Source organism: Eurypyga helias, unplaced genomic scaffold (genome assembly GCF_000690775.1).
Source record: "Eurypyga helias isolate BGI_N326 unplaced genomic scaffold, ASM69077v1 scaffold29230, whole genome shotgun sequence".
NCBI lineage: Eukaryota > Metazoa > Chordata > Aves > Eurypygiformes > Eurypygidae > Eurypyga > Eurypyga helias.
In genome coordinates, this window is record NW_010225494.1 from 34,189 (window position 1) to 48,736 (window position 14,548).

Below are 14,548 nucleotides of genomic sequence, written 5' to 3' on the forward strand. Positions count from 1 at the left end.
TTCCCCTTGTTGTCATGATCTGCTTCTGCTGGCTACCCGAAGCCATTTCTTCTTCAAGTGTGGTGTACAGGGAATACATTTAAGTGAGGTTCAGTGCTGCAGTCATGGGTCATAGGGAGATTGTGCAGCAGCATGAGGATTACAGCCATTTACACCTAGTGCTTAGTGGGACAGAGCATATCAAGATTAATGAACAGCTGTTCTTGCTGCTGTCCAGGCAAGTGGCCTTTTTTTTTTTTTTTTCCTTTTTCCAGTAAAGAAATATAATGAAATAGCTGACAAAAGCGACCCTTTACGAAAGAGGGGATGAAGCTCTTTCGGCTTTGTGCTCCCCTGCTGACACATGCTGTTCTCACACCTTTGCAATGAATTGCTCCTGTTGCCAACTCATACCCCAAATGCAGTCAGCTGAGACAGCTGGAGAGCTGGTGGGTGAGTTGGTTTGCCTGGCATCTGGTCCCCCGTGTGAGAGAACAGTGTTCCCTGGTATAGCAGGAATATACTGTTATCATCATGTGATCTGAGATATGTAAACTGCACTGCACATCAGGACCCTGTGAACTTGAGTGGTCTGCAGGGATTAAATGGACCAGAACATGATACCCATTAAGCCACTATTCCAGACCCAGAGTTGATAATGTATCAAGTCCTTTCCTCCGTGACCCGACCTGGTAGCCGTGTGACTGAGGAAAGTAGAATCTGAAATGGGGTCTTCTTTGGGGTGGGAGAGGGCTTGGTCCACCCTGGGAAATACCAAGACTGGTTCAGAAGGCCCTGGTTACATATGGCTTTGATGGAATTCCAAACACTTACTCATCTCAACTTTCAATTCAAAATAAATCTTTAAAGTGTTCCTGAGGTGTAAGCATCTGATTTGGCCTACAGGTTTTGAAAGAAACGTTGTCTTTGCATTATGTACGCCCACCTGTGTGCAAGGACTACTGTTAGCAGGCCACGATTTATGCAGAGAATGTATCTATACACACACCTCTCTATACACACACCTCTGTCATCAGTTTCCTTTCTGCTAAAGAAGTGCCTTGCTCAGCTCCCATCAGCCGCAGTTCAGAGAAGTGTCTGTATTGCAGGTTGGTGCGTAAGGCTGACACTTTGCAGTGGTCCCTGTTGCTGTCAGGAGTTTCTCTCTGCATCCTTCCAAGTGCACTTACATGTAGAGCATATATGAAATAAGAAGTCAGTCACCTTCTCAACAAGCACAGAAATTCAAAACAAATGAACCAATTGTATATTAACATGTAGGTATATACACACAGTTGCAAGGGGAACCCAGAAGTTTAAAATTTAATTCAGTGTAAAAATATTTTTAAAATATTCTGCATGTGGATCCCACCAGATGGTAATTTAAAATTCTTTTTGAAGTGAAGGATTCAAGAAGCAATAAAATCACCTTTTAGCCTCTATAAACACTAATGTCTCTATTCTTTGACAGCTTGTCCTAGTTACCTGAGCTTATGACATGTTTCTTGGAAGGAAAATAACTGTGCTATCAATCCAGATACAGTTTGCCCTCTATTTTCTTCCTGCCTTTTCATTTAAAGGAATCACAGCTATAAGAAATGTGCATTTTCTAAGATTTAATTAGGATAGGATTTTTTTCTAAGTCAGCCTCCATTAGGCAATAACATAGAAATGAAGTTAATTTTCCTTACTTTGCTCTCAGACATCCATTTTACATCCATTACACTTTATGTGTAATAATTCATTTCCCGGTTTTGATCTTCCTGTTAATTTCAAGCCAGTTCTCCATTTTTAATATTTCCTTCAGATAAATGAAATGGCAGGCATGTTATATAAATAACTTTCTGATATGTTACTACAGCTGTCTGAACAATGCCTTTCTTGAAAGGGAGTTCATTAGCAAACGAGCAGTTCCTGAGTATAACGTAAAACATCACTTCAGGTGGAAGGACAAACCTGAGCCATTTCTCCTATTGTTCCATTGAGGGATCAATTCTTGACTTAAAGCATGACTGGAGCTATAAAATTAAAATCAAATTAATTGAAATATAAAGTTGATCATTTACTAACTCTTAAACTGGGATTATGAGGACTCTATTCTGAAACAGTTACAGTGACTAAAAATTAACAGAGATGGCTCTACCTACTTTTTGTATGTGTTAAGCCTCTAAGACTTAATAATTACCGTCTGATGAATATTTAAGAAAGTGTAGTCCTAGAGACAGGACAAAAAAGGCATCTGCAACTTTATTAAAATTGCTCTTGCAATGTGGTGCCATTCAAGCAATTGCCAACTTTGAGCATCTATACTTAGATAACCACACCTTAATATTGCCTAACTGTTATTCCCCCCTCAAGTAATCTCTTTGTTACATTTATTTTGGTTTGGCATTATATGGTCTTTACAGCACATCACCCAGCAGTTTTTGATTTTAGTTTATGTGACCAAGTAGTATAAAACACTGAACAAGTTAGGATGTTCATAAACAGATTTAAATTGGCTTTTAACAGCCAGACAAAGCAGTACTGCATGCAGATCTATTAATTTCAGAACTACGTTCAGATACACAGCAGTTGAAAACCTAATGAAAACTTTTCATCATATGGTTCATGTAGGTACTGTCCTCTCAGTTAAGAGAGGAGGAGATACTTCCCCACTGTGAGGGTGACAGAGCGCTGGAACAGGCTGCCCAGAGAGGTGGCGGAGTCCCCTTCCCAAAAGCCGCCTGGACTTTTTCCTGTGTGGTCTACTCTAGGAGATCCTGCTCTGGCAGGGAGGTTGGACTAGGTGATGTCTAGAGGTCCCTTCCAAACCCTTCCACTCTGTGAATCTGTGACACATTTAGCTGCAGGGAAGGACAAACAGGTTGAAGGCTTGGAGCCATGGTACAGTAGGTCCACACTTCCAGTGTAATCAGTTTGGTTCATTTCATCAGTACCAAAATAATCTACTTTAAAAGGTTAAAGACACAGCTGACGCTGAATTATCATAATACCTGGATTTACCTACAACCTAGAAAAAATCCTCCAAGCGCAGACCTCACAAGTACTTGAAAGAGCAAAGCTGTTTCTGCAGCAGGAGATGGATTTGGGGAGTCTTTCCAAAGTCACCTCCATTTTCTTCTCGGAAAATATCTAAAGAATTCTGGAAAATGGAAAAGTTAGGTAGCGTGCTTATCCAGGGGGCTTATCATATTGTATTAGCAGTTACTCATCACATTTAATTAAGAATCCTTGTTAACTGATGTGAAATACCAGCGGCTCTATTCATCCTATATGAGTAAAAAGGAATAATAATAGGATGTGATCCAAACAGGAGATGAGAGGAAGCCGCTAATGTAACATACATACTGTGGAAGGGAAAAAGGGCTGTGACTGCCAAAGTCTGTTTTGAGGCCTGCGATGTTTTTAGTTTCACAGCCCCGTCCTGTGGAAAGTATTGAAGTAGCACACCTCTTTTAGGGCAGGTTGCTAAATCTGGGCAGCCAGATCGATGAGAATCAAAATAGACATTGATTAATATTTAGTTAATTGGCCTTCAGGGGAGGAGAAGTTTGCAAAGGTTTAGTGATAAACTAGTCTAAGTAGGTCAGCTAAAGGATTCTGTAGGTCTATACTAATTGTATGTAACCATATGGTATAGTTTACTTTTAAAATTAAGAAATTCCTTGAAGATAACAAAACCAAACTAAACAGTAATAGTACCGATTCTTCCCCTTTATGGTCCAGGTAGAGAAGAGACCAGTTTCAGCTTTCATTCACAAAATACCAGTAATTATCCCTTTATTTGTGATCAGAGCTAGAGGGAGCCAGGGAACAGGTTCCAGTTCTGAGGTTCAGAGCACAGAGCCACCTTCAACCCCTGATAGACAAGGCACTGCATTTTCCACTCTTTGAAGCTTTGCCCATTTTTGAAAGGAAGATCCAAGCAGAAATCTTCACACTGGAGTTATCTCTTCTGGAGATTACAATGGTTTGGGCTGCTGGGGTGATTGCCATATACGAGAGGAATGGTTGAAGCGTGTAACCTAAACATAGATGATGAAGCAAGAAAAAAAATTATCTTTTAAGACTATTTCTTAGGTGACCATGATCCATTACTATGCTATCTTTTCCAAGTGGTGAAGCGCACACATTCATTCATGTTTAAAATAGATGACACTAAAAGCACTGAAATAAATGTGTCCCTTTTTCTTTCACTACCACTTCAAGCATCCAATTAGCTGGTTAAAATTAGGTCCTGCTTCAGAAGGCTAAAATTGATGCTTCAGGTTTCCATAGTTACTGTCTTTCTATTCATTGTGCTCACTTAAAAAGTGGGGATTCTCTTTTGCCTACCAGCACTGGTTGTGATGGGTTCTTTCCTTTTTATGCACCAGCAGTAACATGGACTGTGCTAAGGTACATTTACCTGCAAGCAGTGTGCTTAGCTGTAGAGACTGGTACATGCTAAACACTTTTGTTGAGGGTAAAAAGAAGGGACTAAATTCAACTGAATTCTCTTAGGAGGGTTCACTTTCCAAGGTGGACACAAATGAAAACAAGCTAGTCCTGAGCAGGAGATCCATTGCTAGGAGAATATCTAATCCTGCCTTCTCTCTTCCCTTCAGGTAACCTGAAATCCCTGACCTGAAATTTTCCATCTTTGGGGAATCAATCACAGCCAGCCATGGAGAAGGGGGCTGAGGCAGAAGGTGGCTGTAGTGGCAGTAGACAGGAGGCCAAGCTGCTGCTCCTGTGATCGCCCCATAGAAGCAGAGTGGCCTCCAGTGGCAGGAGATGAGGGGATGGATAGTGCGTCTGTACTCTTGGCCTCAGTTCAGTAGCTCATCTAGCAGAGAGCGGGAGCGGGGGGAGGGTTGGCTGTTCTGCAGAACACTGTGAACAGGCTGCAGCAGCAGCCAGGAAATGCTTCCTCCTTTTCACCTTCACTGCAGGATTTATGATGGTCTGTGAGCCTGTTGTCTTTCACATAAAGACAACCTGTCTTCAAGGCCAGGCTGGATGTGGCTTTGAGCAACCTGGTCTACTGCAAGGTGTCCCTGCCCACAGCAGGGTGGATGGAACTAGATGGTCTTTAAGGTCCCTTCCAACCCTAACCATTCTATGATTCTATGATTCTGTGATAAAAGTGCTTGTATTTAAGAATTAAATTAATTTTTATTTTTACAGAATACAGTAACCAGAACTGGCTTTCCATAATACATACTAAGCAGTGCACAGGTCTGTTCCTGTCCTCCTGACATTTGGAGCTTTGTCTGCTGCAACAACTTTCACTCTCTTTGCAGTATTTCATGTCGTTATATAATAGGGGCAAAACCTACATGCAGCTGAAAGCAGTTAGAATGTCACCTCCATCCTCGTCACATCCAGGAGGAGATTTGGACCACAAATCAGACATAGCAGTTTTTAAAGATTTGTCTCGAAGTCCACATTTTTGGGGATGTGTCACCTAGCAACCCTAAAATCCACCTTCAACAGAGGCCTGGGTAGCTGTTTGCTGTTGGTTGAGTCTAGAGCATTTAAGGAGGCTACATAGCACCTGTTTTGACATGAAGGCACAGGCCCTCAGGAGCAGCTGTGCCCATCCACTTCCCATGCCACCTCTCCCTATCCAGCTAGTGAGGGACACAACACACCGAGTCCAGTTTTCCTGCACTATTTACTGCCCTTTACCTTACTGTTTGCACTAAAAAAAATGCAGAACAGCTGGTACTCTGGCTGCCCACACTGTATTTACAATACATTTATAAGATTAAAATCATCTGGGGTATTTTTTTGGGCGGCTTTCAACTATGAACTCTTAAAAATGGTCCCTGGGGGCCTGCAGACATGGTGAAATGCCCAAATGAAAACCCATCTACCTTCTAAAGATTAATATATATATAACCTCTGCATGTGATGCGAACATTCATATGCTCAATCCCCCAGAGGCCAGCATCTGATTAGAGCTGGAAGGGTGATACGGAGCACCCTGGATGTGCACCCATGCTGTCTCAGTGATGCTGCAGCTTAGTCCTTGTTTTGGTGAGGAAAAGGTTAAAGCTTACACTGAGCAAGCACTGACAGGTGTTTTGCATGACAAATTGTACCGGTGGGAGCAGGACTGGACACAAGTACAGCATTAGAAGGATGTTACCTGAGAAGGTTGATGTTTTTGTGGGAGAAAAAGTTTCTTTTAGCAAATAGACTAAGAACTTGAGGCTGCAGACACTGGGCTCTCTTTGCTTCTTCAGCAGCTGTGAGAAACCATTTAGCCTAAGGTGGTGTGCTCTGGCCACAGCAGGCTGTGGTAGCAAGCAAATCAGTTTTTGCTTTCACATATTTAAAAGATGCAGATGTGGTGCTTAGGGCCATGGTTTAGTGGTGGACTTGGCAGTGCTGGGTTAACGTAGGACTTGATGGCCTTAAAGGTCTTTTCCAACCTAAACAATTCTATAATTCTATGTCTTAGAATATGCTGGAAGAGCTACTTGGTAGCTGAGACAATTGTTTTAATGTGCAGCCATTTAAGATTGCTTTCTTATAATGAGATAACTCATCTCTTTTAAAATTAAATTTAAATGTCAGCATGAACAGTAACCTGAGATGAGCCGGAAGTGACCTCCGTGCCCACCCGCCGCTTTGTATCTGGGTATTGGAGCAGTGGGGGTTACGGATCTCCCACAACATATGTGCTATAATTACCCCGTTTAATGTTACTGACTTTAAATCCAAGCCATGGGTTAAAGCTTCAGGCTCCTTGGTGGGGAGAATTTTTCATTTTGTTCATTCCTCCTGTCTCTGAATCATTAGTACAGAACATGTCAAACAGATGGAAGGGCAGAGGGTGAGGTTTTTTTTTTCTTTAAGACTCCAAATTGACATAATCCTTAGAGATGCTTGGGATTGTTTGGAAAACTGATAGTTAAAACGGTTCAACTTTGTTCCAACTGAATCATTTCTCTGCCTTTCAATTCAGTATCTGTCATTTTATCACGCTGATGATGGATTTTTATTTGCTTCCGTTGTTGTATTGGTGGCTGTGGTTTTGGTTGGGTTGTTTTGCTTGTTTGTTTGGTTGGGGTTTTTTTGGTTTTATTTTTTTTCTTTAAAAAAAGATTAAATGTGCATCTTAATCCCAAAAAGGCTTAGGGATGATCAGTGAAGCCAGAATGTCCTCAGAGATCCTCCATATGACACAGAGAGGGTTTTTCAGTGCACACTGTTTGCATTTGATGTGATGTTTCAGAATTAGTGCAGAATGTCAGACTCTTTATAACAGTGAATATTCATTAAGCCTGCCAGAGGCAGAAGCTGCAGTCAGTACGGCATCAGTGAAGGATGCAGGGAAGAGAGAAATCAGGTTAATGACTAGCTTTCTCTGCAATTTGCTTCCTGCTTATTGCCTGATCTCGGTTTTAAATAAATACATTTAATTAGTGTGTTTTACTACTCTGACCTGCGGACAGAAGGGTCTGTGGCTGATGATGGGGTTCTCCTAGTTTCACAGTGGCTTTAGTCAGCATGTTCTCGTGTCAAAAAACCCCAAAACATGGAAAAAGATTTCACTTAAACATAATGATAATAGATGGTTTGATTGAAAGCTTTTATATAAATGATCTCCTAAGTCTATGAGCCACCAAATTTTTAAAGACAGGGACAAAGTGGTGAGTGGGGTGGAGTGGAACAGAGTGAAAGCAAGCTGCTGTCTTGGCTAAGCATGTCACACTGTCCAAAATGTCTCTGCAGGGAAACAGAGTTGCACAGAAATGCTTTCCTCTTCTCCCCCTTGAGCAGAGGCACATCTGTTCTAACACAAGTTAGCCTTCTTCTGACAAAGGTTCTTTAAGAAAGCAGCAGAGGCATAGGAGACGATGTACATGACACTCGGAATATACGGCCAGCTCGCATTATGGGAAGTGAGCACCACCTGTTCCTAGTAAACACCAGATTGGAGCTGTGGGGCTACACAGGGACAGGAAAAAACACGTGGTCTCTCCAAAAGAGAGAAAAATGTCAGTGAGATAGAAACTGCAGTCCTAGCCCAGACCTGATGGATATCGATTTGTGGGCTGAGTGATGCCATGTTCTGAGAGCAGGCATTTTTGCCCCAGATTTAGAAGATCGCAGTTTCAGAGTGTTTGTACCCATCAGTCAGTTTTTTGACTTTGTTCCACCTACATATCAGGTTGAATGGTTTTACAAGCTGATGAAAGCCAACCCTTCAGTTGAGTGAATTCGCAAATGCCACATCTGAAAAGACAGCACTGTAAATCTCAGTGACAGACCTGTGCTTTGAAGTTTTGCGGCAGCATATCACTCAGGACCTAACCAGTACTGGTGTTACTGCTGTCATAACTAAAATGTGGCCTTTTTAAGTATTGGAAATGGTGCAACCTTAACAATATGGCTGAGCGTTCTCAGGTATTTCTGAACAGAAAATGCCAATTCCTGCCTAAATGAAAATCCCATGAAGGGATTAGGGCTGAGAAAGTGGCCTCATATTGCAGATAGTTGCCCAGGATTTTGTGGCTGTCACCGTTAAAGAGATTAGTTTTAAACTTCTGTTTTTTTTAAACACTCTGACATGGTTATTACTACAACATCCCCCAAACCATGATGCTGCTTAGCTTGTTCCTGAGGATGGAATTCAGGTCCTTTTGCACTAGCCACCCAAAAGCTAGGTGTCTAGTTTAAATTGGCTGACTGGGCTATACCTGTAGCTAAAGAAGCAAAGGTAATACAACTCCAGCAGTAAGAGGAGAGGAAAAAAGGAAATTTAGTGCATCTAACAATAGGCATTTAAGCTAGGAGGGTTGAACTACCTTCTGAGGGTGTCTGTCTCTATATAGACTGTAGCAAGAGCTAAATTAGACAGTTTAGATTGGATGCTTACTGTTTTTGGTGGCTTAATTTAGAAAAGGGATACCTTGCTCTGTGGGTGACATACAAGAAAAAAAGAATTTAGGTGTCTACAGCTGCTACAAGCTAAATTTTAGGGATCCTGTTCCTTGTAGTAGGTGCCTGGTCTCCCTGCACGGAGCATAGGGAGAGTTAGGTGCCTCTGAAAAACCTGGCCTATTGAGGTCAGGACTGTCTGGACCATGCAAGCAAGAAGCTCTGTGCTCAGCGAGGGGACACAGCTCTCCTGCAACCTGCTCCATTTCTGGGATTTTGGAGCCTATGACATCTACGTGACACTTTCTATCTGACAATGTGTAGGATATCAGGTGCTTTCAGAGCAATCAGGACTTGTTGAACAAGTACTTATTGACTGAGATTGGTACATTTTTCTAGTCATGTGAGAGAGTGGGCTGCAGCATATGACCCATAAATGCCTCTGGAAGAGAAAAAAGGTAGCTAGGCACTGTACCCTCTTGCTTCAAGCTTTCAGATGGTAGATTTTAGGACGGGGGGTGTGTGCGTCTCTGTGTGAGTTGCATGTAATTTTGCTTGTGTATTTCAGACAATAGTCACTGGATAGAAAAAGGAAGTATTTTGAAAGACAACCTTTCCTCCCAACTAAATATATTATCTACTCGAATGCAGAGTGTCTGTTGCTCTAGGTTCCATTTAAAGCCTACTGAGACAGTTGTATTTTGGTGAGAGGAGGAGGAAATGGAAGGGGTGAAAAGTTCATCTCCAATTTTAGCATGCAGACACACAGGCAAAGAAGCATCAGGAGCTGCAGGTGCAGCCTACATTTTGGGTTCTGCTACAGGCATGCATTTTAAAAATAAATCATGTGGTCATTGAACATGAAAAATGCCATATTCCTTGAGAATGAACTGAAGGGGTAGTCTCCAAAGTAATCCTTTGAAGTACATCAGGAAATGGCCAGACTGTGCTTTTATGTAGGGACTCTGGCAAAACCCCCCAGGGTAGCTATAGGAAGAAAAGAAGTATATTGTTTTAAGTGGTATAAATATAGCTGGCCAATTTGCTTTATTTACATTTTCATTTAAGTTTAATAACAACTTTTCGATAACACCCAGAAAATGTGCAAGAGAAGTACAACTAATCCTGTTGAATGTAAAATAGCTTCTAAGTGGGAAGTTTTTTGTTGTTAAATTACTGCTGGTAAGAAAGATGTTTAAGGAAGCTTTGGAAACTAGGTGGTAGATGACATTTATCCTTGATCTGAAACACCTAAATATACAACGTTGTTAGTACAGCTGAACTGTGACCTTCCAGCCTGCCAGGACAGATAAATACACATGTTATCAGGTAAATCATGCAGAAGGGAAATTCACAGGAAATGATGGCTATTAACCCACTAAGTTCTGCCTGGCTCTGTCTTTTGGTAAGTAAGCTCTCCCCACAGCTGTAAGGATAATTAGTTTCCTTTGGCTTAGTGAGTATTAAGGAGTATTAAAATGCTTCGTTTGTACAGATAACAGACATATTCAGGGGCTGGGAAAAAAAAAAACAAAACAGAGAAATGCAAGAAAACCCCCTTAGTCTTTAGCTTGACAGAATCCTGATTCCAGCCTATATATGATGGTTTGTTGTGTTTGTATACATAAGGGCAGATGGCTTTGTGATAAACGTTTCTGACTTCATCTGGTGAGTGGATTTGTCTAGGCAGAACCAGATTAAAGGGTCAGTATCCTGTTCTGAATTAGATTTCAATAATGCAGATATGTGTGTGCACCCTGGCTAAACTCCTGTTAGACCAGCAAGAGTTTTCATGCAAGGAAAAGAGATACTGTACCTTAAGAATGCCCTCTATTCTTGCCCATTACTGTATTTGTGTGGTAAAATGGATAATACAAAGTCACTGTCATTGTTTCACGTCCCGTTTCCAGCCTCACACGCACAGATCAAAATGGCATGACCACACGCTGTGTTATTTCAGCGATGCTGTGATGGCATTGCGATCATGGAGTCTTGTAACCCTGTACACTTCAAAGTAGTTTTTACACTATTCACTGCTATAGGGCTCTCCCCAGTCAGAGCAAGGATGGTTTAAAAATGGTCTGTGGTCAACCTTCAGCTTTTTCTTTCCCTGCCAGAAACAGCAAAAGAGCATTGGGTCTGTGTCAGTGTTGTTTGGAATGAGTGTTACATGGGCTTGTTATGAAAGAGCCCAACAAGGAGCCCTATTTGTCAAGTAGGGCTTAATTTATTGTGTGCAGTATGAGAGCACACATTTTTGGGTTGCTTGAGAAAACCGGTTGATTAATAATTTGGAAAAAGGCCAAGACACACAATGTTCACCTTTGTAATTTATCTTCTCAAAGAAACAAAAGCGATATGAAAGGTACCTGACCAAAACACTTGGAAGGGCGGAAGGGAAAGCTGTTCATAGCCTTTAGTGTGATAGGGCTTGCTAGGGCATTGCTATTACTAACACAAGCATGTAAAAAATCTGAAGTTGATAATGAAGACCATAGGAAATGTGCTGAAAAGCTACAACTGGTAAAATAGAGGAACTTCCAGGTTAATAACAACTTTAAAAAAAAAAAAAAATTCAGACTAGGGAGGTAAAGGTCACTAAAACAACTTCAGCAGTTCCTGGAAAGAACATAAACTCAATGTCAAATCTTCGTCATCATTAAATACAGTCTTAGGGGAAAAGTAAGTGTACAGGCTCTTCTAATTCTTGATTAAACATCACACTGTAAAAGCAGTCATATATCTTCCTTTACAAAGATCCCATGTGCCAAACTTATTAGACAGATGGTCTCAGAGACAGTTCTGATCTGCCATGTATACACATTTCTTTGGCTCTGCAACATGGACGTACTGCATAAGTATGGAAAAGCTTAAAAGAAATCATGCTTTCCAGTGGTGTTTATTTTGCTGCCAGGCCAAAAAAAAAAAAAAAAAAAAAAAAAAAAAATTGTGAAGATTTGTTCTTTAGCTTTTGTACCGGGAGAGCCTTATGTCTGTATCCATGACATACATTTTGTTTCATAAAATAGAAAATTGTATGAACATTGCAGAAGATGAAGAATCATAAAAGAATAACAAATACAGGAGGTGCTGTTCATTTCATGAAATGGCTGCTAAAGTAAATTCTGTATTCTTCATTACTACTACAGGGGTACAGAGCAGTCAGTAGCTGATGTTTGCAGAATAGCATCTTCTGGTCTGGCAAAACATTAGGGATCTCCCTCTAGGTTGTCTACTTTGTTTCCTCTTCCTGCCTGTTTCACCAGCGGGTGACCTAGGACTTCTCTGTTTCTTCTCCTCCTTTCTGTGCCCTCGCCTGCTCGCCTGCTCTTCCCAGGGGATATGGAGTCCCTGTCAGCTGGGTTTCCAGCCCTTCCTCGTAGCAGTGCACATCCCACCTCCTTCTTTATCCCAAGCATTTTTACCTATCCAGCTGGACAGCTCTGATGCAGAATACGTGGTGCTAAGACTTAATAAGATCAGTGGTATGGACACTATTTGTACAGTTTGTACAAATTCTTGCATATTCTTATGTGGCTAGGAGTGTTATAAGTGTGACAGGTCCTAGGTTAGTGATACTGCACTTCTGGAGTGTAGATAAGTACGTTTTCATCAGATTTGAGGGCTTTAGCATTAGTGCATAAGCATTGAGCTTTCCCCTGATTACAATCCTTTAAACACTTAAAATGATACACTAAAATGGAGAGGCTGTTCCTATTCAGAATTGAGAGTTATGTGAATTACAGAGAGTTTTCAAAGTTTAGGAAGAAAGAAAGCAGACCAGTTTTAAGACTTTCTCTTGAAGAACCTCGTTGTGTCGCATCTCATCATGCTAGAAAATTGTCCTTGTCAGGGCAACATACATAGACCTTTCAATCTGGTTAGCTCAATCTTGTCAGAATCATGCAAATAAAACTTGCTTCATCCTGCAAGCCTATATCAGGGAACAGAACTTCATATTTGCTTGCATAAAATATTGTAATCTACCATTCTACCATATCAATTCAAAGAACCAAAAGTTAGTCACCAGTCTGGTGTTTTTCAGCCTTTATGTTGTGATATTACAAGAATAGTGAGGACTTTCCTGGTTTGAGAACTCACTGCAATATTATTTATTTATGAACCATTCTTGACAACTTAAAACAAATTCAACATCAGCCCTTTCTGAGTTTCCATTTTCTTTATATGTTCATAGTTTTGAAAAACTTTACAACTCTCTTACAAGAGTCACCTCATTTCCTGGCAAAAGGAAACCAGTTGTTAGAACTCCGCCTTAAAGAAAACGATGAATATTTCTGAGACCAGATTTTGCACTCTGATTGAGGGCATCCTGCCATATCTCTACCCAGGGAGTTCACTTCTTTGCTCTAGGGCCACATTGTATACATACGTACATACAGACATATGTGCTAGTTGGCTCTCAGATTCCTCTCCGGGATGCACCAACCTGTGTCCTCCACAAGGAATCTTGAACACAGCTGACAGGATGGTTTGCGAAGATACCCAGCGTGGATGTGCATACTGCCAAGGCTGACTCCCCCTGCCCTGGACACTCCTCTAACTCTATCCCAAAAGACTTGAGACCCTTGAACATACCCTTGTGCCGTGCAATACGCATGCTTGTGTTTCATGCTAAAACACTACAGTGGGCTGCATCACAATGATCTCTTATTCCATGCACTTCAAATTCAAAAGAAAAATTGAGAACAACTTTATTTCAAGGCACAACATGGGATCCAGATCATCCAGTATGTGGGGGGACTCTATGCATAATAACATTGAGCAGCCTGGACAGGAACCAGTCGATAGCACCCAGATGAGCAGCCAGACAACCAGGAGTCAATGTAGAGCTGGGCTAAAGTCATAGCTTTCAAATAGGAAGGTGATAGTCACTGACTGCTTGTATTTGACGATGCTTTAAGCTTTTCTTGCTGTTTTGACTTTTTCAGAACCTGAGGCGGGAGAGGTGTCCCCCCCAGTGGGAGCTGGTGTGAACAGCAACAGCTGGACCTTTAAATTTGGACCGGGCAATCCCAAACAAGGTGGTCCTGGTGAGTTGCCAGACAAATTCATTATCCCAGGATCTCCTGCAATCATCTCCATCCGGCAGGAGCCACCAAACAGCCAAATTGACAAAAGTGACTTCATAACCTTTGGCAAGAAGGAAGAGACCAAGAAAAAGAAGAAAAAGAAGAAGGGAAACAAGACTCAGGAGAAAAAAGAAAAGGGCAACAGCACCACTGAGAACAGTGACCAGTGAGGGGTTTATACTGAAAGAACCCATTTAGCCAGTTTTTGTAATAATGGCAGATATCTCCTATGTAGCAACTCCCAACTTCTTCCTACTGTTAACAAATCTCCTGTTATGTACAGACTTGAGAAAAAAAACGTCTGTCTAAATTGCTTAACAGGTTTTGTCTTAAAAGCTTTATTAAGTCTGGTGTTAACTCTTTTTCTCCACTCTGGCTTGTTTTCAGAATCTAAAAAGCAGACACAAGTTTCCTTTCTCCTACGCCGAAAAGGAGAATCTTCACAGTACAGCCAGTGAGAGGTTGGACTCTGCACTGTGGTTCCTGTGCTCCTGTCTTGATGACACTTACAGGACAGGTTTAAGAGTTTTAATGTTGTGCACCCTCTATCTGATTGGAAATATTTGTGTGCAGATGTCAGCTAGGTGATACGAGATTAG

General features: G+C 41.4%; 1 protein-coding gene across 1 annotated transcript in view; it reads left to right on the plus strand.

Moving 5' to 3' along the window:
- Window positions 1-14,201, plus strand: part of LOC104508128 (protocadherin alpha-C2-like) — a 48,383-nt gene extending 34,182 nt beyond the window's left edge. Inside the window, 1 exon segment of the mRNA XM_010149647.1 lies at window positions 13,809-14,201. Coding sequence (XP_010147949.1) covers window positions 13,809-14,119 — 311 coding nt within the window. The 3' untranslated portion in view covers window positions 14,120-14,201.
- The last annotated feature ends 347 nt before the right edge of the window (window positions 14,202-14,548 follow it).